Here is a 26,212-nt window from a genome sequence, read left to right as displayed (position 1 = left end):
TTGGCGTTGCCAGACTGTTTAAAAGGCAACATATTACCGGAGCTTGCTCATATTTAAATGTATTTTTGTTTAATTTAGTTTGCATTATTACGCAATTAAGTAAGTTGATTATGGACGAAACACAGGCCAAACAGCAGGCGACAGAAGTCCCAATAACACAAACAACAACGAATCTCAGTCGTAAGGAAGTCCAAGCTCTAGATGTGGACATTTATCGCGACACTTTCATACGCTACATGGGTAAATAAATTAAGAGATGACGATGATGATATAGTAATTACTACTATGACTAATTAATTGCAGGCTATTCGAATGAAGTGGGCGAAGCCTTTCGACCACTAGTGCCCAAATCGATTGTGGCCGCATCCTATGGCATGGCCATTGGTTACGTCTGCACCGATACCTTTGACAAATCCTTGCGTGCTCAGATGGCGGGCTCCAGCCAACGTGAAGTGGCCATAAGAGCGGCCGATGTGTTTAGCTGGCAAATGCTTGCATCCGTCATACTGCCCGGGTTGGCCATCAATCGGTATGAAAAGAGTGCTCCTTTACATATGTACATATGTATATAATATATACATTTTGATTACAGCATCACGGCGGTGAGCAAATTGATGCTACGCAAATCACCAGCTATAGTGCTGAAGACGCTGCCCACGGTTATTGGTTTGGCAAGCATACCGCTGATTGTGCATCCCATCGATAGTCTCGTCGATCGCTTCATGGATGCCACATTCCGTCAAACGGTTCGGTAGTAATTTTTGGAATGTGAAACTTTTCCTACTCGGTGCTAATTTTTGGAGTCGTCTGTGTGGCTTCATATCGACAAGCATTCCAAAGCAAATGTATACTACATTTTTGTACTACATTTTGATATACATTAGAAGTAGAAACCAATGCCCGATCCCATAAAGTATTCCCATGTTCTAGAACAGCTAAAGCTATCAAAATTTAAGCAATTGTTAAATGATTTTAAACTTAGATATTTAAAAACCAAAAGCTGTTTCTCAAAATGCAACAAACTTTAGTTTGCCATACGATATAGTAATTATATAGTAACTATATGGTTTCTTAGCAATTTTATGGACAACTGTTCAAGAATCGAGAGTCCACTTGGTTGTAGCTTATATTATAGAATTTGAATACTAACAACTGTTATTGTCTTATTTACATTTAAAATTTATTGCATCAATTACAACTCTACAAGCATTACAAAAATAATTTTTATATATTTTATACAATCGTTAAGTAAGTTTTTCTTTTTGAAGGCAAGGGAATGCTTCACATACATATATACGATATATATTGTCGATAATTAATAGTAGCCTTCTTCCCCATCACTGTCGATCAGATATGGACTGTCCAAGGCACCCAAGCCGGCGGCAACGCCACCTTCGTTCGCCGTGGATAGCTTGGTGCGGAGCATGTGACCCGCTTGATAGTTGTGCACAATGTTATCCGCATCCCCGATGACCACACCAAAGATACCCAGCTCCGACACCATGTCGACAATCTGTGGCGGCATCTCGCTGCCCGGACGGACCATATAACCCTGCGACAGAGGCGGATGTATGAGATCCATAAGGATCCAAGCGGATCGCTCCACACGTGTCATGCGCTGCAAGAAAAGGAGTGACGAAATCAATGAAGTAACTCGATAATGTTGAGTGTGTTACTTACCTTGAGTGCATCGGGTATATCGACGCCATAAACATTATTGCCGCCACCTTCGCGTTGTGGTTTGAGCACAAACTTCTCGGGCGTACGCAATGCCATCTCATAGTTGGCATTGCCCGCGTCATTGTCATCCAGCGAATACAAACCGGTAAAGATTTTGCCCACAGCCTTAATCTCCTCTGGATCGTTAATGAAACGCTCCAGCACAGCCGGTTGGGCTAAGGCTTGTTGCACCTTCTTCGTGCCCGCCAAATGGTAATGAATCGACGGACATTTGATGGCCAACGAGGTCTCCATCAAATAGCGTGCATCCCACTCGCCTTGCGTGGGATAATGAGCTGGTTCATAGCCGGCACGGAAATAGATGACAGCCACCTCCGTTGTGCCACTGCAAGGAGGAGAAACATAAGAAGAAGTCTTTTGGGATACTTTCCCTTCAGGGATACCTACAGCAACAGCTCTTTGCGCTGACCAAGTTTGCCCTCCCGATGCACCTCGGTGAGTGTGCGACGCAGGACCTTGATGTGTGGATACGTCTCCCGGATGTAGAATTCATGGAAACGCTGATCGCATATATTGTAGGAGATGTCCTCAATGATGAACAGAATAACCGATTCGGGTTTGCCATAAATATCCCACGCCTTGACCATGCCATCACATAATCCAGCCAGTGCATCGTTTTTGGGCATCTGCAAAACGATTACAAAAATACTTCAAAGTCTTTCCGATAAGCGATAATCGATAAAAAAATATACTTACGTGTTTGAGCTTCTCGGCATGTCCCAATTCTCTTAGCACAAAGCTATTGTTGTTGTCGGTGTTGATAGAGAGATGGGGAAAAAAGAGATATAAGTTTTGGCAAGGGACAAACGCAAAGACACAACACAAGGTAAAACAGTAAATAACAAACAACAGGTGAAGTATTTTTATTTTTGTTTTTTTTTTTTTTTTGCTGGGAAAAAGGGTTACGTACAACATAATTTATTAGCAGGCAATTTTAGAGAGAGAGAGAGAGAGAAAAAGTTGGGAGTGCAGGAGTTACAAACAACGGGCAATAATCAAAATAGTAAGGATTGATTTTTCAGTAGCATCCACAAAGCTCAAGTCAAAGCCAATAACCGTAGTAAGCCAACAATTTGTGTGTGTGTGAGTGAGACACCAGTGTTTTTTTTTTTTGTTTGTTCTGTGCTTTTGTGTGTGAATTGAAGAGAGAGAGACAGATAGGAGAACTATTGCATGCCAATGAGAGAGTAAGAGAGAGAGAGAGAGAGAGAGAAGGCAGTAAACAAACATGAGCATGGACCAAAATGTGACTAACGGTGCTAATCAAGGCGCCCACACACGATCCTTTTGTTTACATGTCGTATCTTGTGTGGGCCACCGAGGTAAGTACGTGCTGCTAATGGAGTGTGTTTGTGTGTGTGTGTGTGCAATTATGTATGGTATTTAAATACTAAAAGTAGTGCAGTGTAAACAGTAAGTAAGAAAGTGATGGAGAGAGAGAGAGATAGAGAGAGAAGAGCGATTAATACTTCTGCAGAGGCACCAAGTGTGTAGCAATGCCACCGAAACTGGAGGCAATCGTGTTGATTTCAACCTGCTTTATTGCACAGCCCTCGTACACGTGAGCCAAATAGTCAGAACGTAATAGACCGACGCTATAAGCCTGCAATTATGATCAATTTACATTATATATTGTTTATGGTATATGTAAATACACAGCCCTTAGCCTAAGCTAAATTTATGTAAGTGTCTTATATGAATCTGCTAAAATAATATAATACAGTAAATTAAAAAAAATATAACTGAAAAATAAAATAAGATCATATATCAAGGGACGAGAGAGAGAGAGAGAGCGAAGCAAAGTGGGTCCACTACTCTTCCAATTAAAGCGCCATGATAGCCAAAGCAAATTTTGTATATGTATTATGCTATTTAATAACTTAAGTTTCTTGTTCTACCATTATTCTAAAATATAATTTATTACAATTATTTTGATTGATTGGGTGGTTTTGGTTTAATGTATGGATGGCTGGGCATATTAAATGGTGTAATGACACTCACTCTTTCCTCCTGCCAAGCTGGCTAGAAAAAACAACAACAACAAAGCATGTAACTTTTGAGCGCATCAAATTTTCTACTGAATACCAAAATATTGAGTAGGCTTTGGTCATATTGCAGCGAATTCTGTTCCTAGCACTGAGCTTATGACACTGATCAAATAGCGCACACACGCACAAACACACACTTTTAGATGCACCTGGCCATACACAAAAGGATATTGTTTCTATTGACATTGAAAATTGATATTTAAACAAGAAACACAAATCAACTGGAATATCTGTTATTGCATAAGCTGCAATTAATATGGAATGATTTGTTAAGCGGCACTCTGAAGTAATTATAAATAGAAATTGGAGTTTTTCAACACCAACTCATCAGCGAACAACGCAACACCTGTTCATGTATGTGTGTGTGTGTGTTTGTGTCGGTGTTTATTTCTCATTTGCTTTTTACCCAGTTTTATGGTCAACTTGTGATAAGACTAGTTTGAGTGTGTGTGTGTGTGTGTTTGAATGACAGCGCAATTTATGCACTTGTATTTCAACATATTTGTTAAATATTTGTATCTGCTTTCTTCTATAATTTTTGCTACATTTATTTGCGCTGTAACAAACGACAATAAAATCTAAATAAATTTGAAAGACAGATGAATAATTATTACTAAGCAGCACACAACGTAAAGGGGGCGGGAGGCGGGGGTGAGCAACACACATGTCATGCGTATGCGCAACAATGTGGAATAGAAAGAGACAGCAGGAGTGGGAGGGCAACGCACAATTCAAATGATTTTGCGCATTCTGGAACACACGAGAATAATAAATAGCATTTAAATATAGTAGGTATATGTATGTACAGCACGAAATAAATAATTGTTTGTATATATAGCAATAATGACATGTTAAAAGGATAAAAGAGGTGTAGGAAGAAGCAGAGCAGCACAGCAAGCAGAGGCAGGCAGACGGGCTTGTGGGCGTGGCGGGCGTTAGGCAAGTGGGCGGGAAGAGCGGCGTTTCAAGCATAAGTGAAAACTACGAAAAAAAAAAAACAAATGTTGCAATTCACAACTCATACTCAAAGAATGAACAGTTTTAATAAAAATAAATAATAAGTAATAGGACACACACAACAACACTCACGCACACACACACACACGCACATACAGAATAAGAGACAGAAAATAGAAGAGTGAAAAATAGAGGCAAGTCATGTTAGTAGTAGTGAGTAATTTAATATAGTATTTCGACAGATTATTTATTCAGCTGATCCATCATCATACGGGTATTATAAATTATAATGAACGTATGCAAATATAAATCAATTTCCATATATGCATTTAGTTATCGATTTCCAGGAATTGACTATCGACTTTAGGAAATTCAAATTGGGTATTTTTCAAATTGCCCTTCATTTGTGGGCAATTAAACTTTGTCTGTGTATGTGTATGTGTGTGTGTAGTGTTTGTAGTAGTAGTAGTGTGTTTGTGTATGTCTATGGTTTTTGTTAGGCTTTACAGGCAATGCGTGTGAATGCAAGAGCGAGATAAAAGATATATAGATATAGGGCGAAAAAAGATAATAGAGATAGAGATAAAGAGGAGAGAGAGAGAGTGAGGATATAGAGAGACAGCACCTTTGTATGGTTTTACTTGCTGGTCCCAAATGGCCAAAACCCGATGCTATTGTATTGATCTCCACTTGTTTCCAGCAGCAATAGGCCGATTTAGTCGCACGCACAATGCCAACATTATCCACTTTCCCATTTGCCTCCGCCACATCGTCGTCGTCGTCGCCGCCTCCGCCAGCGGTAGCAGCAGCAACAGTTGATGTAGCAGCAGCAACAGTTGATGTAGCAGGAGCATTCGCAGCAGCAGTCACAGTCGATGCCGCCATATTGTTTTCCACGTGATGTAACATGGGCGACAGCTCCGGGCAGCAGGATTCCAGCATCAGATCGCTGCGCAGCATGCCCAATGAAATGCGCTTTTGGTTTTCAAATGTGTGTGTGTAAGTGTGTACGTGTGTGTGTTTGTGTGTTATATGTTCACGATAATACAGGAAGCAACACAAATATAGTGGATACATTGTGTTCGTGTGTTTTGAGATTTTGTTTATTGGGTTTTATTATTGATTCGGATTGGATTAGTTTTGGATTATGTTTTTTTTTTTATTTTTTGAAACGAGGAAAGCAGAAAAGTCAAATCAATGTGTAAGTAATTATTTTCTTGGCTTAAAAACATTAAAACTAAAAAAGGAGCATCATCAAAAAATAAGCAAATAGAGCTGCCAACGATATTACTTGCTGTTTCGATAACATTGATTTTAAGTGCAACATTCATTTTAAGTTATCGATAGCTTTGGCAGATCCAAGTGCAAGAGTAGAGCAGCAACAGCAGCAACAACAACAAAGACAACATCAGGGGACAACAACAACCAGAGTGACCGTTTCATGGTCGATCATGCAGCGGTCACACTGACAACAATGCAAGGACATTGTTTTTGTTTTTTTTTTTTTTTAAATTAAAGAACAAAAAATGAAATGGAAAAACGAAAATGTTGCAACTGTTGCTAGAGCGATTTAGTTTTTTTAGCGATGGCGTTTGACAACAGCGTTCCCTGGGTCCAGGATGAGCGCATAAATCAATTGTGCGCGCAACTTGAGATTAGCTGCAAGGCGATAAGATAGCCGCCGATTAAGTTTCAATTCGATTGTGTTGGCCGGGGGGACGGGACGGGGAAGTGGGGAGAAGCACTTTCAGGAACTGGGGTGGGTAGGCTTTAAAGAGCGCGACAGAGAGAGTGAGAGAGAGACATAAAGAGAGCGAGCGAGCAAGAGAGAGAGAGAGAGAGAGAATCCACTACTGATCAAAAATGGAGCACATGATAAAAAAAAAATGCCGGATGCTTTGGGGATGTGACGACGGATGGTATTTTTTTTTTTCTTTTTTTGGTGGGTGGCGTGTGTGAGCGAAGAAGATAACAGCTATTAGCTATTTCGTTCTTACCTGTGTGAAACCATGGGCTAACACCTTGCGATAGATGTTAAATAGATTCGCCGTAAACTCGTCCACTTTAATCGTTTCGGCCAGCGTTGTTGTAATGAATTCCTCGTCATGAGCAACATTGTGCATTAATCGATTAATTATCGGCTGCAAGGCAATCGCCTTCTCGAACTCCTTTCGCGGAAACGACGATGGCACCAGCACAAAAGGCGCAAACTAACATCAAATTCTCATGTTAACTGACAAATCCAATTGGGATTTCACCACACAAACACACTCACATTTAACGAATCCGGACTGAAGGCGGTTTTCGAACGCATTGCGGCTCCATGCATTATCGCATAGTCCTTGGCCTTGGACGTCACTTCGAGCAGTTCATCGTTGGCCAGCGGCAGCTTGATGCAGCCACGCAAAACGGGCGTATTTTCGTCGTTCGACATGATTTAATTACAACAGTAAAACAACAGTACAACACACACACTCTCACTCACTCACACACACTTTGCTGGCTGGAATGCTCGTCGTACACTGCGACTTGCTTTTATACTGCACTCTCTATTTGAGTCGATAACTCCGTTTGGTGTCGACGTCGTCGCTGTACTTGTGGTTGTTGTTATTTCTATAGATATCGTCAGCTGTTGATGTACTAATATATATTTACATATACATATGTATGTAAATGTCACGCTGTTCTGTGGTTACCTGTTGCGGTCTTTGTTGTCGTCGTTGCTGTTGTATCTTAATTATACTTTGCATAAATTAAGGAGGCAGATTCACTTGCGACTTAAATATATTAATCACAAATTATTAAAATATTGCTTACTCCACTACGGCACAGACGATTTGCGATTATTTTTATTATTGATATGTACACACTGGACCACTGACAGTAAACACCGCTGACACATTAATAAATGACTCCATCAATCGGGTATCGATGCTTCGACATAGTACTTTCTGTCTGCTATCGATAACATCAACAGTGCTGCCAACTTTTGCAAACATTTAAAAAGTGCGCCTATGCAATTTGAAGGCTCGCTTTTTATTTTAAGTTGACACTGCCCTATGTGTCTCTTTATGAACCAGGGCACATTGTAATTCAGTCTCAATTGTCGCACGGGGCTGTCAACTAATATTCCTTTGAGGTATTCAGTTATTATATTGCTTTCTTATATTAGCAATTTGCAATGCCACGCGGTAAGTTCTTGAACCACAAAGGTCGCAGCCGCCAGTTTACACCAATCGAAGAGCTGCTGCGAGAACAAGAGCTGGAAGTGAATCTCGAACTAAAGAGCGAAGGCAATGGAAATCGAGTGCAGCGTCAGTCAGATAATGACAACAATGGCAATGTGTTCAATCAATGTAATAACACAAATGCCGATATACAAAGGATCAAGAAGGTGGGCGGACCTGTCGAAGGACTCATTGTGATCTCAAATCCAAATCGCCCACATAAATCCAAATCCGTCAACGATTTGCTGCTGGTCGAGGACTGTAACAAGCGTTGCATTGAAAAGGGACGTGGAACTGACATTCAGAAAACTGTGAGCGAGGTCAGGGCGGATCTAGCTCGGTTGGCGCTGGTGCGCAAGAATCGAGAGGCGGCTGCTGAGATCCGTTTAGCTGCGAAGCGGGAGAACAATCCGAAGTCATTGGTGGCTCCCGTTATTACAGTTAGCAAATCTATGAAATCAAACAACAAATCAACTCCATCGAGTCCATCGATCTCATCGAAAGGGGATGACATTGTGACGAAGAAGAAGAAGAATCGAAAAGCTGTACTCGGGGCCAATCAGTTTCTGAAGTCGGACGACGATAGCTACTACAACAATAGTAGCAATGAAAACATTCGAAAAATTATGAAGGTGCGCAACGGGAATAAACGAAATGTTCGCATGCATATTTAAACACGAAAATCATAGCAAGCATGTCAGAAAAACTGAATTAATAAAAACTAGTCATTTCGATATAAGTTCTAGTTTGTTTTGATTTGTAAATTTTGAGTAATACCCACAAATAAGTTTAAAAAGGAAACTCTTTTGCTCTCGCGCTATTTAAATTTATTAATTGTAAAGTGTGGCAACATTTAAGGTAACATTTGTAATGGTCACATTGATCTCAATACTTTTCGGTATAAACATACTACAAAAATATAATGCACATTTGGTATACTGCGAGCTTTATGTTGCGGCCACACTGCTTTAACCACCATTTTTATATTAAAGTTGCAGCAGCAGCCGGCAAAAAAAAAAAATTCTAAAAAACAACCAACGGCTAAGGGCTTTTACAACATTAAAAATATTTGAGTAAGTACAAAAAATTAGAAAATGGAAGTCAAACAGTTGAAACGTATGCGCTCCGAAGACGAAGAGTGCAACAATAATGTTACACAGACAAAAGTTTGGGTCAACGAGAAGATTCTTGAATCTCGTGATCCCGACAAAATGAAAGCGGTGCATGGTGCGTACAATATAGGATTCAATAATAATAATAATCTTGATATGAAATTTGTATCATTTAAATGCAGAAAAAACAACAAAAATGCTATTCAAAGCGGCGGCCGATTTGAAAGCAACAAAAGCTGGAACTACAAATGGTACCCAAAGCATGCCATCTGAGCGCCGTCAACTGCAGCCCTATGAACAATATCAATTAATTGGCGATGGCAATCTCATACTGCGCGACTTGAATCCGGATGCTGTAAATCCCGAGCTGGTGCGTCACATGTCCAAATGTTGTCGTCGTCCAACGTTCATACGCGCCGCATGCGCAAATTGCACATTTGATTTGTGCGAAGAGTGCGGCTATTCATGCGTTGAGTGCCAGAAGTTTATTTGTCGCACGTGTGTAACTTTGTTGTAAGTCAGCTGCGCATGCACATTCCCAATTTCCGTTTCTCAAATATTCCAATTCATTCCAGTGGCAATCGTCCTGAGGAAGCTGAACGTCCGTTGTGTGAGAGATGCCAAATGTTCTTTTGAAAGCTGAAAGCTGCCAACTCATGAACGCACACACAAACACACATAGAAAGACTAGAAGAGCATGCATCACACACACACACACACAAACACCACCAAACGAGTACAAATCAAAATTGCAAATGATGCGTGTGTTTTGTTTCATGGAAATAGTCTTAGTATTAAACACACACACACACACACATCGAGCCATGGCGAAACACACATACACACACTCACACATCACATGTATGAATACATACATAAACATGTCAAAATTGGAAGTTAACACAAAAAGAAAGGCAATGAAAAAGAAAATACCAAAAACGTAACGCTTTACAAGGATTTTGCGACTGCGTTGACGCAGAACACACAAAGTGATGTAATCATACATTTGATGTAAATACTAATATAATTAAAAACGAATCGAAAAATTTAAAGTCAAAATGGCGAATTTCAATTACAAATGGAGAGCAAAGGACTTAGGTAAACAATTATATTTATTCATTAAAATAACGAACATTATAATAGATAAAAAAATACGAGCAGGTCAGCAAATAATTCTTGCACTTATACTTTGCCCCTGAATTTGTGGAATTTGTCATGCTCCTTGACCAGATCCTGGTACAAACGGGCGCCCGCCTCGTTGCTGGAACGCAATATAAAGTGTCCGGCACGATGATCACACAAACCAATCAGCTCATGACAAATGCGATCCAAATGTACCTTGATCTGTGGAGTCACAAAAGGAGATGCAAATTGTTAATGTTAATTGTTGTTAGAATGGAAAGAAGAATCAAACGAATGCACTTTACCTGTGGAAAGAGCGTTGTGGAGCGTTCGGTGGTGACCATTTGCTTGATGGTCGAGATGAGGAGGAACGGTGCCACACGCTTGATGGCCAACGCCTGTGGACCCGCAGCAATGCCAGCCAAAAGTGTGACAACCTTCAGGGCCAATTCCGCCAACGCATCCAGCTCCTCGATGGTCAAACTGGTCGCCTGCTGGCGATCGCTGCGATAGCAAACAATCGCCTCCACCAGATCCTGAACCAAGGTCGTCAACTGTGCAGCGCGATCGGACATCAGTGTGGTATGTTGACGCAACAACAGCAACAGATTCTCTGAGATGGCGGCATGCAGCTGCTGCAGATCCTCCAACTGACCGCCGGAGCTCATCAATCGCTTGATATTCATGTCCAGCATCGTGCCCAGCAGCGTGTCGAGCGTCTCGCCGGTCAGCGGCACCGTTCGATTGCCGGCGAGAGCGCGTTGTGCCTCCAGCAGACGCAGCAGATGGCGCCGATAGTTGGGATCGCCGACGCCAGGCAGACGCTGCGACACAATCCCATTGATCAGCTCAAAGTGCTCGTTGAGCATCTGCAAAATTTGAGAAGGGATGTGAACAATGTTTGTAGAATATGTTTGCTTGGTGCTTTCACTAAGCACGGGTTGAATTACTCGCTGTGGTTTAGGTCTAAGCTAAGCAAACAACAAGTATATAAAGAGAAACGAATCAATGGTTGTTGCTTTCAATAAGCACTGGTTGAATTACACGCTGTGGTTTAGGTGTTGGCTAAGCAAATAAAGTATATAATGAGAAACGTTTAAATGTTTGTAAAATATGCTAAAGTAGTTGTTGTTTTTTACTAAGTACTGGCTTAGAGTTTGGCTAAGTAACCAATAAACATATAATGATAATAATGAGGTCTGAATGTTTGTAAAATATGCTTTTGGTTGTTGTTTTCACTAAGCACTGGTTGAATTACACGCTGTGGTTTAGGTCTAAGCTAAGCAAACAACCAACATATACATATAATGAGAAACGTATCAATAGTTGCTGCTTTCACTAAGCACTGGCTTAAGTCTTGGCTAAGCAAACAAAACCTACATAATAAGAAAACTATCACGCTTTAGAAACTATAAAAGTTTTACTTTAAAATTTTCCAATTCTAACTTGTATCCGGTATCCGGACAGCCGGAGAACCATGACTTTTTGAACTTACCGCTCCCTTGATGCCGCTCAGCGTGCACTTGGAGCACAACTGCAGCAGGATGAGCACATTCTGCAGACTGCGATGCTGTGCCTCCGTCTCTGGTCGCTGCAGCGCCTCGAGTTGTGCGATTAAGCGACGCAAGAGCAACAGAAAATCTTCGTTTGTCTTGTAGTCGATGATCAGTTTGATCGCTGCCTCAATGCTGTCAATGTCCAATGCGGCCGCCTCAATGTCTGCATTCACCTGACGCCAATAGCTGTCCAGCAGAAACTCGATCTCGTCCTGATCCAGATGCAGTTGCTGGCGATAAGTAAGCGCCACATTCAGCAAACGAATCGCATGTGGATTGCGGTAATTGAGCTAAAATGAGAACGAGTTAAAAGATATATTAAGTAAAATTCAAATGTAGTACTATGTAAATATACCAAATATAGCCCTTGGTATATTTGAGTACCTTAATTACTTTGGCCGACAATCTGGTATATTTTACAATCTGTACATTTTGGATATAGTACTATGTAAATATAGTCTTTTGATAAATTTTTAGTATACTTATGGTATATTAATTTTATATATTTTTAAATTAATACCGCGCTGTTTTACTTTTACTCAAAATGATTAGCGAGCCTCTCATCAATATACTGAATATTGTCGTTGGTATAATTTTAGTATATTTACGGTATATTAATTCTGTATATTTTAAGAATAATATGGCATTGTTTTGCATTTATTTAAAATCAGTAGCGCGTATTTAATCAATATACCAAACATATACTTTGGTATATGTTCAGTTTAATTACGGTATATTAATCTTGCTTATATTTCAAATGAGTAGGGGTATTTCACCAATATACCAGAAATATAGTCTTCGATATATGTTTTCGGTATATTAATTTGGTATTTTTTAATACCGCACTGTTTTGCTTTTATTTAAAATGGGTGGCGGGCCTCTCATCAATATACCAAATATAGTCTTCGGTATATGTTTAGTATATTTAAGGTATATTCACTTCCCGCACTGTTTCGCTTTTATTCTTATATTGAACTTCGCTTATTTGGAAGTTAATTTGAAGCTTGAAGATATGCTTACCGAATGTCCAATATAAATTTTGCAAATGCGTCGCAGATTCTCATCAATGGGCGCCAGCTTAGATTCTGTCGCTTCCTTTGGCGTCTCACTTGCTGCCTTCTCCTGCTCTTCAGGCTGCTCTTCCTGCACAATTTTCTTGGACTTCTTTTCTTTCTTTTTGGTCTTGGTTTCCTGTTCCATATCCTCCACGTTCTCCTTTGATTGCTTCTTTTGCTCTTCCTCCTCGCGTTGTTGTTTCGCAGCTCGATTGATGCAGCTGCTCAGATAGATTCCAAATCCGGCGATCGTTTGCTGCACAAACTCCGCAGCATCCGATGGCGTCTTCTTCAGCGACCGAAACTTGTGAGCGACAAACTGTCCGTAGATCTCGAGCAGTGGCTGCAAGTGACGTTGCATGCGTTTCGCCTGAGCGCCCGTTGCACTCGCCAGCGTCTCAATCGCCAGCAGCAGGAGACGACACTGCGACGGCTGCAGTGACAGCGACGAAGCACGCAAATGATCCGCACAGCTGGCGAGAAAGAGATCGCTGCCAGGGCCGAGGCGACGAATGCAACGCTCGAAGAGCGTCTCATAGAAGCGCCACGCGACAGAGTCGCTGTCATCGATGGGCACCAGCTGCAGCAGTTCTGCAAGCTGCGGGAAGTGACTGCAGATGGGCAGCGGCTGACCAAAGTGAAGCAGATCTGCAAAAGGAGAAATACACAAAGAACGTTTAGAAGAGGGTTTTCAAAATTCGTGTGGATTCGGTTATCAGTGTGGCTACTCATTGTGAATAAAATGAAAACAGTGCGGTATTATTTCTAAAAAATACCAAATTAATATACCGTTAATGTACTAAAGACTTGATTTGGTATAATGATGAGATACATGCTACACATTTCGAATAAAAGCTAAGCAGTGCGGTATTATACGTAAAATATACTGAATTAGTATACCACAAATATACTGAAATATACTATAAGGTGTATTTGATATATTAATGAGATACCTGCTACTCATTGTGAATAAGAGCTAAATAGTATTATTCCTAAAATATACCAAATTAATATACCATTAATATACTAAAGGCTTTATTTTGTGTATTGATAAGACACATGCTAACCATTTTTAATAAAAGCAAAACAATTCCGTATTATTTCTAAAAATATACCAAATAAATATACTACAAAAATACTAAAGTGTATTGTAAACGGTATTTGGTATATTGATGAGATATCAGATGCCCATTACAGTGCGGTATTAATCGTAAAATATACCTAATGTATATTACAAGAAACTAAAAATATACCAAAGACTATAATTAGTATATTTATATATCACTTCATTCAAAATATACCATAGAGTACAAAATATACAAGATTGTCGGTCACAGTAAGCTAAAACCCATAACATTCGCAAGTCTAGCTTTAAAATTACGCTTTTTATTCGATTTGCAAAGGCGGAAGTGGGTGTGGCAAAATTTTGAAACAAACTTGATCAAACATAACAAATGCTGTCAAACAAATTATATTTCTATCTGCTACACTTTCTGAGATCTAGGTGTTCATACGGACGGACAGACAGACATGGCTATATTGTCTGGGCTGATCAAGAATATATAATATATATAGAGTCGGGAATGCCTCCTTCTCTTTTGGGTAGCGGATTTAAAAATGTGATTTTTGGAATCCTTTACTCACCTATAAGCTGCTCGAGCAACTGATCCGCTTGCTGCTGCAATTCTGCGCGTCTCACATCGAGATAGAGGGTGAAGATGAGCAGCCACAGCCGCAACTTGATGCTGCTAACGAGCTGCGCCAACGGCAGCTGCTGCAGAGCAGCAATCAATTCGCTTGTCGCCTCCAGAGGCAGCGTTGGTCGCTTCTCGCTGTCACAATGCTGTCGCAAGGCAGCTGACAACGTTGCATCCGATGGCAAAGTGTCCTCTCCAGCCGTCAGCAGCTGCTTGCAGAGTAGCGTGTGTTTCACCTTCTCGGCCTTCAAGTTGGTGGCATAATCCTGCAGCAGTTGCATGGCCAAGAGTTCAACACATTCGGCATCCGCCAGCAATTCGGTGCGCTGTTCCAAGGAGCGGCAACGCAGCTGCTTTTGGTCGCGACTCAGATGCGGCAACAGTTGACTTGGGAGCAACTCGACCAAAGCAGCGGGACACGGTTCATGACGCTGCTGTGGAAGGAGCAACCAACCTGCTTGGACCAGTTGCAACTCCAAGCGCTGCAAACGCTGACGACACAAACTTTTGCCGAAATTGTGCACACGCTGACGGATCAAATCCCATTCGTCGCTGGGCAGAAATTGCTGCAATGGCGGCAGCTGTTCCTCTAGCTCCTCCTCGGTCTGCTCCTCATGCTCTCGAGGCAATCCATCGGGCCAATAGTAGGCAAGCAACAGCTCGAGGCAACTGGCACGTTCGACGCACTCGAGGAACGCATTCATTGTGCTGCGATTGTGTTCACGCTCCAAGAGATGACGACCAAACTTCTGCAGCACTTGCGCCATATGGCGACGTCCCTCCTTCAATTCCGTTTGATGTTGTGCCACCTGCTCGGCAAGGCGATTCCCGAGCAAATATTGCGAAAGCAGAGCAACTTGCAGTTCGATGGCGAAATTCAAATTTGTGTGACGCACCGCCTTCGTTTTGGGCTCCAGAAGTTCGTCGAAGGTGTGCAGCAGCATTTTCCATATGACAATCGATTGCTTGGCCGTCAGGCTGCTCACCAGCCGAGTGAATGCGGCGCCAGCTGTGGCACTTGGCCAGGCTTGAACCAAACGATCTGTTGTGCTCGTTGGTTGCGTGGCAACGAGATGCGGTTGAAAGATCAACTCCATGTAGCAATTGAAGTCGATCAGTGAAGGTTTCTCTGTCTGATCCTGCTTCTCCTCATCCTGCTCCTCCAGACGACTGCGCTTGGCATCGTGGTTGGGCAAACGCAACTCGAAGCGACGCAACCAATCGCGAAGCGCCTTGAGCAACTGCATCACAAAGCGTTCGGTGCGTCCCAAGCGTCGAAACATGTCCAGCAATTGCACCAGATAAGCGGCATACAAGCTCAGCTCCTGTTCGTTGCTCTTCGTCCGCGTCATCATCCAAATGGTGCACTGATACACATTCGGTTCGATCAGCAGCGGATTCAAACGCAGCGCCCCACGAAGCAGCATCAAAACCTCACGCAGCTGCAGCTCTTTGCACTCGTTGACCAAGCTAAAGATGCGTTGGCTAAGAAACTCCACCGCCGTACTATTCTCGCTGTATTGAAACTGCAGTTCAACGTTGTGTTTGCGCAGCGATTCCAGCGTGTGTATCGCTATCGTCAAGCGAGCGGCGGCCGCCTTTTCATCATCGCCTTGGGCGCGACTCTCGAATCCGTAGTGCAACAGTTTGGCTTTCTTTACGGGATCCAGATGATGGTTGTAGAATGCCGCCTCCAGTGTGAGCAGACGCACATGCATTGGCTGCTTGGTCAGGCGTTTGATGGCATCCACAATCTCCAGGTGTTCGGTCAATTGTAATTCAACCGCCGCCAGCTGGGCAAAGCCACAGACCGCATTCGGTTGAGCGCGCAGCTGAAGAATGAGTTCGCACAACGGTTGCAGGGCCGTTGTTGTGTATGCCTCAAGCAAACGGTCACGATGCTGGGCACGTTGCACATAATCCCGCAGCTGTTGCAGCAGCGGCAGCACAAAGCTCGCCGGATCGGTGGGAATCGTCGTTGGCTGCTTTAGACGCCGTTCGTAGCTGGCGAAGAGTGCGGCGTAGGTGGTCATGAGCAGCGTGTAGTCGGCACGCAGCACATCCTGCACTAGCTCAAAGTTCAACACACTCTGCAACAGCTCAGCATGCGCATTGTTTCCACCTTCCTCCTCCTCCTTCTCCTCCTTTGTGATGCGTTCGAGCAGCGCTTGTATCAACTGTGTCTTGGTCTGCACACTTACCAGTCCCGGTTGGGCGCGCAGTGCGAACAACTGACGCAGCTCGTCTGAAGGCAGCGGCGACGCTTTGGCCAGCGACTTTGCCAACCATTCACAGATCACTTCGTATTTGTTGATGTAACTGAAATCGGCCGATTGCCACACTTTGATGGCAAACTCCAGGCGTGATGTGTACACTTTGCTTTTGTCTTTCAGCCATGACTTGAGCTCTGCATTAAATACATATTTATTTAAATGATTTTTATGTTTTTTTGTTGTCTTACCTTGATCAATTTCCATGTTGCTGCAGCAAGCAAATACAAAATTCGATTACGATTACGATTTACGTGCACGTGTTGCGCTCAACGGCCAGTCGATTGTTATCGATTCGTGTTATCGCACGCAGCGTTGCATTTGGCAAGGTATGTGAGAAAATGTGAAGGTTGTGCCGTCATTTGTAAACACTACGTTTTTTTTTTTGTTATCTTCTGACAGACAACAAACGAGGTTATTAATTGCAAATTAGAAAATGTGAATTAAACACACAATTAAAATTAATTTTGTTAATACGGAAATACGAAATTTTTCGGATCGTTGCGTTGTGTGGCATGCAAATGTAACCTTTACACTTTTGTGAATATTTTCGGCTCGCAAGCAAATCAGCTGTTACTGTTGTTTCAAAATTCACAAGTTGTTATATAGCTGGCCTGGGCTGATTTTTGTTTTTGGGCCGTTCGGGTTGTTGTAGTATTTTGTTTGTTTGTTTTTTAACGAACGAGAATAACAATCCGATCAAGGCTGTATTGGTTTTATAGTTTTAGTTTTTGTTGATTTTACACATATAAAGTAGGAAAGATTTTTAACATCATTCATAATGTTGTTAAATTACACACGGCTGAAACACGTTTGTACAACTTTACGGGTATCCCAAATTCCCTGCAACGGCATCCGATACATATCCCTTAGTTCATTAAATCTGCACAACAATTGCGGACTATTGCGGCAACCGCTGCTGCAGCTGCTGATCCGCCCACATCGCCCCTATCATCAACTATTCCGCCTACGTCAGCCAGCTGCAACTGCCGCCCGTCAATTACTTGGCGGCTCCTCCACCTCCTCCGCTGTTGCGTCGTCGTCGTCGTTGTCCGTCTTTGGATCCCGTTGGTCGTCCCGTTTGCTGTACCTCAGACGTTGCCTGACCACCAAGGCAAAGGGAGCGTTAACAAAAAATGCGCGTGGAGTGAATACACCAGCTAGGCGCATCAAAATGGGCAAATCGGAGTATATGCGTCTCTACAACTTGATCAAGACTGAGAAATGGGTGCTGCTCGGTAAGCTAAATGATATAATATATCCGTTATTCAAGGTTTCTCTTTTATTTTTAGAGGATATTTCGCTTATCCAGCCTTACGTAATTGCGATTTCTGCCGCTGTAAGAGCTAAGAGGTCAGCAACATTTTTGGTGACAATATTCCTATGCAGCTTAGCCATTTGGTCACGCTTAGAACAAATCACTTTTAAAGCTAATTACTTGAAGTCGAGGCTTCACCACCTTCTGAGCAATCGCTACCAAAAAAAGCTTCGTTCTATGCTCAACGCACCAACTTCAAAGACAATATTCCTTACCATGTCAAATTTCTTGTAATATCAATTCGATATAAATCGTATGCCAAGCGCAAATGTAAAGCTAGCAATCGGAAATTTTGTACACATCATAATAACTTTCTCCTTCGTGGATTCTGAAAGTTTCATAACAATCGATCCATCTGTCCGTCTATAAAACCTATTGTAAATTGAACTTTTCAAGTTAGCCGTTTAAGTTTTTTACACATCATAATAAGCAACTTTGTAATGCTTTCCGAGAGCTTTAACCTAATACGCTTCCTTATAAATAAGCTAACTATTAACTGCTCTTTCACTAATTTTCCATTTCAATTCTCTCTTTTTCAGTGGGTCTCATCTGTCTGGTGGTTTCATCGGCGATCACAATGTGCGTGCCGTATTTTATAGGCAAAGTGGTCGATGTGGTGTTCAACAAGAACTCGCTGGATTCGGCTGCAATGAATAAATTACGCGAATATTCAGTAATGTTATTCTGGATTTTTGCACTCGGTGGCTTTGCAAACTTTGCCCGCGTCTATCTATTCGGCTCCGCATGTGAGTACAGCAGAGAAATTTTTAATATTATAGGCATAAGACAATAATATAGTTGAATATATAGTATATAGTATTTCCTTGACAAAGGACAATGATTTTATGGATCAACTTCTTTTGCGATCATTTCAAAAAATCAATTCTTTTCTTAAAACTCATTAAGTATATTTATAATTTTAAAAAATTGCTCTTAGTTTATAAAGATTGCTTACATAAAGCTATAGAGATTCAGCTAGTTGACTCAGTAAAATTAATTTAATATAGGCTAAATCTTTAATACCTTTACAATAATAGATGTGACCCAAATGAAAACGCTTTTCACAGATTCTTTTGATATTCCGATCATATCAGTAAGATTAACAGACAATTTTTAAGCACTAATTCCTTCACTTCATTGATGTGTTGGTCATGCTTAAGTTAAACTTTACTCCATATTTTTTCTACTGTGGGCAGTATCCATATGTTTAATAGAATATACCTATATCCTTATTTCCTTGCCTTAGTTTTTGCTTAGTTTAGTATCTATCTATATGTCTAATAAAATATCCCTATTTTTCTATCTTTGTCTCTCTCTACAACACCTTACTTTTTCTACCCCATCTCTGACCCTATAAAGTATATCTATATGTTTGATATAATATCTCCCATCCTTGTCTTCTACACCTGACTTTTTGCTTACAGTAGTATCTATCTATATGTCTAATAAAATAGCCCTATCTTTATATCTTTGTCTTTGTCTGCAACATCGTACTTTTTTTCTTCCCAGCATTATCTATCTACATATATATTTAATATCCCTATCTCCTATCCTTTTCTTTGTCTGCTACACCGGTCTTTTTCCTTGCATCAATATCTGTCTCCATGTCTAATCAATAATATTCATAACTCCCATCTTTGTCTACACCTGACTTTTTGCTTACATTAGTATCTATCTATATGCCTAATAAAATATTCCTATCTTTGTCTTTGTCTGCAGCACCTTACTTTTCTCCCATCAGCATTATCTATATGTCTAATTGAAATTATCCCTAACTCACATCTTTGTCTTTGTTTGACTTGACTTTTTCCTTTACAGTAGTATCTATCTCTAAGTCTAATTAAAAATATCCCTAACTCCCATCTTTGTCTTCGTTTGCAGCTCTGCGAATTGTGCGTCGACTACGCTCCAATCTGTACAGATCGATGCTGCTTCAGGAGGTGGGCTGGTACGATTCCCGCGGTACTGGCGAGTTGGTCAATCGTCTGAGTAACGACACCTACTTGGTGGGCATCTCGTTGAGTCAGAATGTATCCGATGGTATGCGCTCCATTGCGATGATTACCGTTGGCTCCGCCATGATGGTAAGTTCTAATTTGAAATTCCTTACTCTTTACTACTACTCTACTATATTATATATGATATCTCTTGCAGATCTTTACCTCACCCAAGCTGGCCTTGGTGAGTGCCATGGTTGTGCCCGCCTTGGCTACCATGGCCATTGTCTATGGTCGCTATGTGCGTCGCATTACCCGTGTTGAGCTGGACAAATACGCTGATATTATGAAGTATGCCGAGGAGCGTTTCGGCAATGTGCGCACCGTCAAGCTCTTCTGTCGCGAGCAAAAGGAAGTCGAGGACTTTAATCAAAAGCTAAACGAGGCTCTGGAAATTGGCTACAAGGAAACACGTGCCCGTTCCATATTCTTTGGTTTGGTAAATACGCTATTACTCTAATCATTATACTCGCTACACATAGAAGGGTATTATAAGGATACAAAGTCATCTCCGACCCTATTAACAAGATTTATTCTTGATCAGCCGAGATGATATAGCCATGTCCGTCCGTCTGTCTGTCTGTCCGTTCCTTTGAAACACTAAATTTGTTTCAAACTTTTGCTAAGCCCACAAAAATCACATATCAAGCGTAATTTTAGAAGCTAGAAGATAAAGTAAAGTATTTATGACTCTCCATGGGTAGCGAGTATGTCACAGTCGAGCACACTCGACTGTAGTTTTCTTGTTTGTCTTTCTCTTACTGATTTCCTTCCATTTTTCAGACTGGTTTCTCGGGCAACTTTATCATTATTTCCGTGCTGTATTATGGTGGCACACTTGTGCTCGGCGATGAGCTGACAATCGGTGCGATGACCTCGTTCTTGATGTATGCCGGCTATGTGGCCGTCTCCATGAATGGTCTATCAAATTTCTACAGTCAGATGAACAAAGGCATCGGCGCCTCGGAGCGCATTTGGGAGATCTTCGATCGTAAATACCAAATACCCATTGATTTGGGTCACATACCGACGAACAAAGTAATTGGCGAAGTGCGTTTCGAGAATGTGGACTTCAGTTATCCATCGCGACCCGATACCAAAGTCCTGACCGATTTCAGCCTAACGCTGCCGGCGCACAAAACAACGGCGATTGTGGGACGCTCGGGTTCCGGTAAATCGACAATAGCATTGCTACTGATGCGATTATACGATCCCATGATGGGAGCCGTCTATTTGGATGGTGTCGATGTGCGCACCCTGAATCCTCAATGGTTGCGTCGGAACGTTGGCGCTGTCAGTCAGGAGCCGGTGTTATTCTCGGGCTCCATACGATCGAACATCTTGTACGGCTTGGATCCCGGTGAGGCAGGCAATGAGCAATTGTTGCAGCAAGTTGTACGGGACTCAAATGTGATTGAGTTCACACAAAATTTACCCGACGGCCTCGAGACGATTGTGGGACAACGCGGTATGTTGCTGAGCGGTGGTCAAAAGCAACGTGTTGCCATCGCCCGTGCCCTGATCAAGAACCCAAGCATATTGCTCCTGGATGAGGCAACGAGTGCACTGGATTCGGTGTCCGAGCAGCTGGTCCAAGTGGCGCTCGATAAACTAATCGAAGGACGTACGGTGCTAACGATTGCGCATCGTTTGAGCACCATTCATGGTGCCGATAATATCGCTGTGCTCGACAGTGGTCGGGTGATTGAACAGGGCAACTACGATACACTGATGGCCAATCCAGATGGTGCATTTAGAGAGCTGGTGTCGATGCAAGCCTTCGCCAGCGGACTGCCGCCCGCTCGGCTGGGAGAATATGCGGACGCGGAGAGCGAAGGTGAACGTACACCGACGAGACAACCGCCAACCCCACCGCCAGGACCACCACGACGATAAGCGTAAACCTATTGAAAAAGAGGAACAGAAACGGAAAACGGATCGCAGTAAAGTATCGAGTATATGGAGTACGAGCGCGGTATCGAGTATGTTCGTTCAGTAGTATACAACAATGATGGCTTAGACCAGTCCCAAAATTTCTACTAGTTCTGACAAATATTCAATCGAAAAAAATTTCAGTTGTCCAAATTACATGTGATCAGTATGGATTCTGATTTTCTCAAATCTTTTGTTGATGATAACAGAAAGGTTTCGTACGCTCTTCTTTTTTACATATATATACATAGAGAGAGGTATATTGTATTCTTATAGATATTTGATTAGTTTCTTACTAAACTAATGATCGCGACAAAAATCTGACTTTTTTTTGTAAAAAGCGAGATTGAAAAAAAAAAAATTGAAAAAGCTAAGACGAAAATGTCACACACTCAAAAAAAAAAAAAAAAGTAAACATATAGAAACTGAAAGAGAAATAAATAATGGGACAAGACAATGACAGTTTGAGTTTAGATATTCACATAGTACAATTATGAATTTGAAAAAGCAACAAAAAAAACAGTTGTGATCGCCATTGAATTGAAAATGTTGCAGATGAGCTCTCTTTATATTAAAAGCTAACTATTGTATAGAGAAGAGGCTAATACTTACATACATTTGTTTATAGCCAATGATCAAAACTGTTATAGTTGAATTAAAAATGCTTTTTATACTTTCTTTTGTGCACTTGCACTTTAGTTTCAAAATTATAAATTGTAAGCAGCATATTTGTATAAGTGCCAGTTTTGCTGGTATATTTGTATAAGTGCCATGCTTGTTGGTATAATTATTTTGGGATATTTTTAATGGTGAAGCCACGCGGTCACACTGCTGGCTGGGGAAAATGGTTAAAGGCAACGGAAAAAGAAAAAACGGATCGTTTGTTAACAAAAAGAATTTGTTTCATTTTATTTATACACTTTTTAATTCTCTTTACATTTTAGCTTAAACTCTAATTAGGCACACAAAATAAATGCAATAATTTCATCGTCCGTTGACGCACATACATATATATGTATATATGTAATATGTGCTATGCTTACTTCATGGTGGGCATGGAGACAGCTGCCTGTGTGTGTGTGACATCGGTTTCACGCCACAGCTGTGTAACGGTCTTGGTCTGTGTGTAGAACTTGATGCCCTGCTTGCCATAGAAATGATGATCACCACGGAAGGAGCCACGAGTGCCGGTGAACGAGAACATGGGCAATGGCACTGGGATGGGCACATTGACGCCCACCTGGCCGGCATCGATTTCGTTCACAAACTTGCGGGCAGCGGCACCGTTGGTGGTAAAGATGGCGGTACCGTTGCCATAGGGATTGGCATTCACAATGGAGATGGCATCGTCCAGGGTATCGGCATTGAGGATCACCAAAACGGGGCCAAAGATCTCTTCGGTGTAGCATTGCATGTTGGGCTTGACATCGGCCAGAATTGTGGGACCCACAAAGTAGCCATCCTCATAGCCGGGCACATTGATTTTGCGGCCATCCAAAATGAGCTTGGCTCCCTCCTTGACACCGCTCTCGATGAGCTTATTGATGCGCTCCCGGGAGGCGGCACTGATCACAGGTCCCACATCGGTGCCGGGCAAATGTCCGGCATTCACCTTAAGCTTCTGGGCGCGCTCGACAAGATCGGGAATCCATTGCTGGGCATCACCGACAAACACCGCCGTCGACAGGGCCATGCAACGTTGTCCGGCAGCACCGAAAGCAGCGCCAGCCAATTGGTTCAATGTGTTCTCCTTGTTGGCATCGCTGAGGACGATGCCATGGTTCTTGGCGCCCATGTTGCTCTGCACACGTTTGCCATTCTTGCCGGCACGCTCATAGATGTACTTGCCGGCGGTGTCGGAGCCCACAAAGGACACGGCCTTGATTTCGGGTGCATCGCAGATGAAGTTCACGGCATCGTGTTGGCCATGGATGACATTGACCACACCGGGCGGGCAACCGGCCTCATTGAGCAGCTCCATCAGCAGCATCGTGGCGCCGGGCACACGCTCCGAGGGCTTCAGCAGCATTGTGTTGCCGGTGGTAATGGCCACGGGGAACATCCACAGCGGAATCATGGCGGGGAAATTGAAGGGAGCAATACCAGCGGTGACGCCGAGGGGCATCACCAGCGAATAGGTGTCCATGTCACGGGCCACATTCGCCACCGTCTCGCCCATCTGCAGCGATGGAATGCTGCAGCAATGCTCCACCACCTGAAGACCACGGAGCACATCGCCTTCGGCATCGGCCAATGTTTTGCCCTGCTCCTTGGTGATGTTCTTGGCCAGCTCGCCCATGTTGTCCTTGATCAAAGCCTGCAGCTTGAACATGACCTGTTGACGCGACAGCACCGATTGATTGCTCCACGATTTGAAGGCCTTCTTGTTCGACTCCAGAGCCGTTTGCATCTCGTCCTGCGTTGCCTTGGGCACACGGGTGACGACTTTGTTGGTTGCCGGATCGTGCACATCGATCCATTCCTTGGTCTTCGACTCCACGAATTTGCCATCGATGAAGAGCTTGGTGGTGGGAGCGGCGGATGAGTAGCCACGTTTGGCCATCATCAGCGCCTGTCGAAACGAAATTCAAATCAAATCGTTTAGTTAAGCGGTTGAGTGTAGGAGGCCGCAAGATGGCGCCAGGTTATGTAATCATCGCAACGCAAATTCAAACGCAGCAGCAAATCACTTATCGACATTCAAAGCGTAGGTGTAGCTTAGTGAAATCAGGATAATTATCGAAAGCGACATATCGAATTTTAAACGCAGCAAATCACTTATCGACATTCAAAGCGTAGGTGTAGCTTAGTGAAATCAGGATAATTATCGAAAGCGACATATCGAATTTTAAACGCAACAAATTGCTTATCGACATTCAAAGCGTAGGTGTAGCTTATCGAAATCAGGATAATTATCGAAAGCACAGGCAAAGGAGAAAATGATCGAAAAAACTGACAACGAAAACAATGCGAATATAAAATTGAAATATGTGTGCACTTTTATTAAATTAAAATGCAAAGCAGTTGGTCAACATAGGTAGGCTGGACTGTACCACATTTATATCTTTCGAGTTAAGAGCTTTAGTATGGCCACTACACACAGGTAAGAAATTGCCTGGCAACATGATAATAAACATACACACACACACACACTCGCATAGTTAAGGGCGCACAGCTGTGCGCCACGCCTATGCTTATCACTGACAGCAGCCGCCTTCAACAGCGGCTCATTTATGTATATGGCTTGTCTAATTAAAATAAAAAACGCTTTACACACGCACACACACGAACAATTTATCACGCCTTCCAGGGAGACATTGCCTGTGTCCATGTGCGTGTGTGTGTGTGTTTTTCTATGTCTTCAGCGAGTTTTTCTGTTTGCTGTTGTGATCGTCGTATTATCTGATTTGCTGCAAACCAAAAATTACGTAACATGTGCTTCGTTCCATATCAATTCTTTTCTATTCTATTTTTCTTGTTATTATTATTCGCTTAATTGAGCAATTGCTGCAAGTTCACACATACAAACACACTTTCACATTGTTGTGCATTTCAAATTTACATGCAAGGTAAATTTACATGCACACAGACTCACACATACACACACGCCCACTTTTAAAGTGAGTGCAATTTGTGCAGTTGCGTTTGAGCTTTTGCAACACTTATTCTAATAAGACGAATTATCGATAAAGAGCTAATGCATAGCGTAAAGTGAAAAACGTAATTATGTGGAATTTTTTGTGCTCACCTCGGAACCAATTAAACGCACTAAGGACATCTTGGCACAGGTGAGCGTAAGGTCAGGGTAGCTTTTGGAGAATGGAAATACTGCTCTTCTGGTGGTGCGGCTGGCCCAACCGGTGGTTTCACTAGAACTGAAAGCAAAAGCTGAAGCTGCGCCAACACTTAGGGCCCCCAGCGCGTGTGGCGTGTGTGGTGGTGTGATTGTTGATATACGACGACAACGACAGCGACAACGGTTCTGACCGGCGAATCGTCGTGTGTTCCACGATGCACAGTGGGGCGCAAAGGCAAAAGTAATTGTTTACAAAATTGAAATACAAAATTTTATTTGATGTAAATCTTTGTTATTTGTTCATGAATTTATTTGTTTAATTTATTATTATTATTTATTTTTTTTAATATATGTATTTTCATATATTTTAAAACTACAAACGATA

General features: G+C 42.2%; 7 protein-coding genes across 13 annotated transcripts; 4 read left to right on the top strand and 3 right to left on the bottom strand.

The window, feature by feature from the left end:
- The first annotated feature begins 3 nt into the window (after positions 1-3).
- Positions 4-1,216, top strand: LOC117577596 (mitochondrial fission process protein 1). The gene is made up of 3 exons (XM_034262445.2): positions 4-240; positions 304-529; positions 593-1,216. Exons 1-3 carry the CDS (start codon positions 111-113, stop codon positions 753-755), a joined length of 519 nt encoding a protein of 172 aa, XP_034118336.1. The 5' UTR covers positions 4-110; the 3' UTR covers positions 756-1,216.
- On the bottom strand, positions 1,156-7,615 carry LOC117577258 (glutathione synthetase). 6 transcript variants are annotated; one of them, XM_034262265.2, is made up of 8 exons: positions 7,442-7,604; positions 7,021-7,385; positions 6,743-6,955; positions 5,371-5,720; positions 2,437-2,479; positions 2,128-2,366; positions 1,681-2,065; positions 1,156-1,618 (listed from the first exon to the last, which is right to left on the bottom strand). In XM_034262265.2, exons 2-8 carry the CDS (start codon positions 7,177-7,179, stop codon positions 1,316-1,318), a joined length of 1,692 nt encoding a protein of 563 aa, XP_034118156.1. In that variant the 5' UTR covers positions 7,180-7,385; positions 7,442-7,604; the 3' UTR covers positions 1,156-1,315. The 6 variants fall into 6 exon arrangements, with proteins under 6 accessions (XP_034118156.1, XP_034118183.1, XP_051864513.1 ...); XM_034262292.2 differs by having other exon boundaries at positions 7,021-7,374; XM_052008553.1 differs by lacking the exon at positions 5,371-5,720 and adding an exon at positions 3,210-3,343 and having other exon boundaries at positions 7,021-7,601.
- A 104-nt stretch (positions 7,616-7,719) lies between these two features.
- On the top strand, positions 7,720-9,045 carry LOC127564992 (28 kDa heat- and acid-stable phosphoprotein-like). Its single transcript, XM_052008559.1, has 2 exons — positions 7,720-8,830; positions 8,965-9,045. The coding sequence occupies exon 1, from the start codon at positions 7,927-7,929 to the stop codon at positions 8,644-8,646; it is 720 nt and encodes a 239-aa protein (XP_051864519.1). The 5' UTR covers positions 7,720-7,926; the 3' UTR covers positions 8,647-8,830; positions 8,965-9,045.
- LOC117577568 (uncharacterized) lies at positions 8,952-10,143 on the top strand. The gene is made up of 3 exons (XM_034262420.2): positions 8,952-9,199; positions 9,267-9,597; positions 9,660-10,143. The coding sequence occupies exons 1-3, from the start codon at positions 9,067-9,069 to the stop codon at positions 9,718-9,720; spliced, it is 525 nt and encodes a 174-aa protein (XP_034118311.1). The 5' UTR covers positions 8,952-9,066; the 3' UTR covers positions 9,721-10,143.
- On the bottom strand, positions 9,660-17,134 carry LOC117576944 (uncharacterized). The gene is made up of 6 exons (XM_034262144.2): positions 16,976-17,134; positions 14,462-16,921; positions 12,783-13,465; positions 11,702-12,052; positions 10,512-11,075; positions 9,660-10,428 (listed from the first exon to the last, which is right to left on the bottom strand). Exons 1-6 carry the CDS (start codon positions 16,989-16,991, stop codon positions 10,267-10,269), a joined length of 4,236 nt encoding a protein of 1,411 aa, XP_034118035.2. The 5' UTR covers positions 16,992-17,134; the 3' UTR covers positions 9,660-10,266.
- A 169-nt stretch (positions 17,135-17,303) lies between these two features.
- LOC117577054 (ATP-binding cassette sub-family B member 10, mitochondrial) lies at positions 17,304-22,709 on the top strand. 2 transcript variants are annotated; one of them, XM_034262211.2, is made up of 6 exons: positions 17,893-18,022; positions 18,077-18,137; positions 18,642-18,848; positions 19,984-20,186; positions 20,257-20,538; positions 20,883-22,709. In XM_034262211.2, exons 3-6 carry the CDS (start codon positions 18,680-18,682, stop codon positions 21,993-21,995), a joined length of 1,767 nt encoding a protein of 588 aa, XP_034118102.1. In that variant the 5' UTR covers positions 17,893-18,022; positions 18,077-18,137; positions 18,642-18,679; the 3' UTR covers positions 21,996-22,709. The 2 variants fall into 2 exon arrangements, with proteins under 2 accessions (XP_034118090.1, XP_034118102.1); XM_034262199.2 differs by lacking the exon at positions 18,077-18,137 and having other exon boundaries at positions 17,304-18,022.
- Positions 22,710-22,911: 202 nt separating this feature from the next.
- Positions 22,912-25,933, bottom strand: LOC117577550 (probable methylmalonate-semialdehyde dehydrogenase [acylating], mitochondrial). The gene is made up of 2 exons (XM_034262385.2): positions 25,780-25,933; positions 22,912-24,603 (listed from the first exon to the last, which is right to left on the bottom strand). Exons 1-2 carry the CDS (start codon positions 25,807-25,809, stop codon positions 23,071-23,073), a joined length of 1,563 nt encoding a protein of 520 aa, XP_034118276.1. The 5' UTR covers positions 25,810-25,933; the 3' UTR covers positions 22,912-23,070.
- Positions 25,934-26,212: the final 279 nt, after the last annotated feature.

This window comes from Drosophila albomicans, chromosome X (genome assembly GCF_009650485.2).
Source record: "Drosophila albomicans strain 15112-1751.03 chromosome X, ASM965048v2, whole genome shotgun sequence".
Classification (NCBI taxonomy): Eukaryota; Metazoa; Arthropoda; class Insecta; order Diptera; family Drosophilidae; genus Drosophila; species Drosophila albomicans.
Note: the sequence above shows the minus strand (reverse complement) of the source record. Positions and strands in the feature narration are given on the sequence as shown.

Coding starts and splice junctions, on each gene's coding strand:
- LOC127564992 (XM_052008559.1), top strand. CDS start 7,927: ATGCCACGCGGTAAGTTCTTGAACCACAAAGGTCGCAGCCGCCAGTTT.
- LOC117577258 (XM_034262265.2), bottom strand. CDS start 7,179: ATGTCGAACGACGAAAATACGCCCGTTTTGCGTGGCTGCATCAAGCTG. Junction 6,956..7,020: donor TCAGTCCGGATTCGTTAAAT/GTGAGTGTGTTT, acceptor ATTTGATGTTAG/TTTGCGCCTTTTGTGCTGGT. Junction 2,367..2,436: donor ATGCCGAGAAGCTCAAACAC/GTAAGTATATTT, acceptor ATCGTTTTGCAG/ATGCCCAAAAACGATGCACT.
- LOC117577550 (XM_034262385.2), bottom strand. CDS start 25,809: ATGTCCTTAGTGCGTTTAATTGGTTCCGAG. Junction 24,604..25,779: donor TGCGTTTAATTGGTTCCGAG/GTGAGCACAAAA, acceptor TCGTTTCGACAG/GCGCTGATGATGGCCAAACG.
- LOC117577054 (XM_034262199.2), top strand. CDS start 17,566: ATGTTGTTAAATTACACACGGCTGAAACACGTTTGTACAACTTTACGG. Junction 18,023..18,641: donor TGAGAAATGGGTGCTGCTCG/GTAAGCTAAATG, acceptor TCTCTTTTTCAG/TGGGTCTCATCTGTCTGGTG. Junction 20,539..20,882: donor GTTCCATATTCTTTGGTTTG/GTAAATACGCTA, acceptor TCCATTTTTCAG/ACTGGTTTCTCGGGCAACTT.
- LOC117577568 (XM_034262420.2), top strand. CDS start 9,067: ATGGAAGTCAAACAGTTGAAACGTATGCGCTCCGAAGACGAAGAGTGC. Junction 9,200..9,266: donor CAAAATGAAAGCGGTGCATG/GTGCGTACAATA, acceptor ATTTAAATGCAG/AAAAAACAACAAAAATGCTA. Junction 9,598..9,659: donor CGCACGTGTGTAACTTTGTT/GTAAGTCAGCTG, acceptor AATTCATTCCAG/TGGCAATCGTCCTGAGGAAG.
- LOC117577596 (XM_034262445.2), top strand. CDS start 111: ATGGACGAAACACAGGCCAAACAGCAGGCGACAGAAGTCCCAATAACA. Junction 241..303: donor CACTTTCATACGCTACATGG/GTAAATAAATTA, acceptor AATTAATTGCAG/GCTATTCGAATGAAGTGGGC. Junction 530..592: donor CCCGGGTTGGCCATCAATCG/GTATGAAAAGAG, acceptor TTTTGATTACAG/CATCACGGCGGTGAGCAAAT.
- LOC117576944 (XM_034262144.2), bottom strand. Junction 13,466..14,461: donor GTTGCTCGAGCAGCTTATAG/GTGAGTAAAGGA, acceptor CTCCTTTTGCAG/ATCTGCTTCACTTTGGTCAG. Junction 12,053..12,782: donor AAATTTATATTGGACATTCG/GTAAGCATATCT, acceptor TTCTCATTTTAG/CTCAATTACCGCAATCCACA.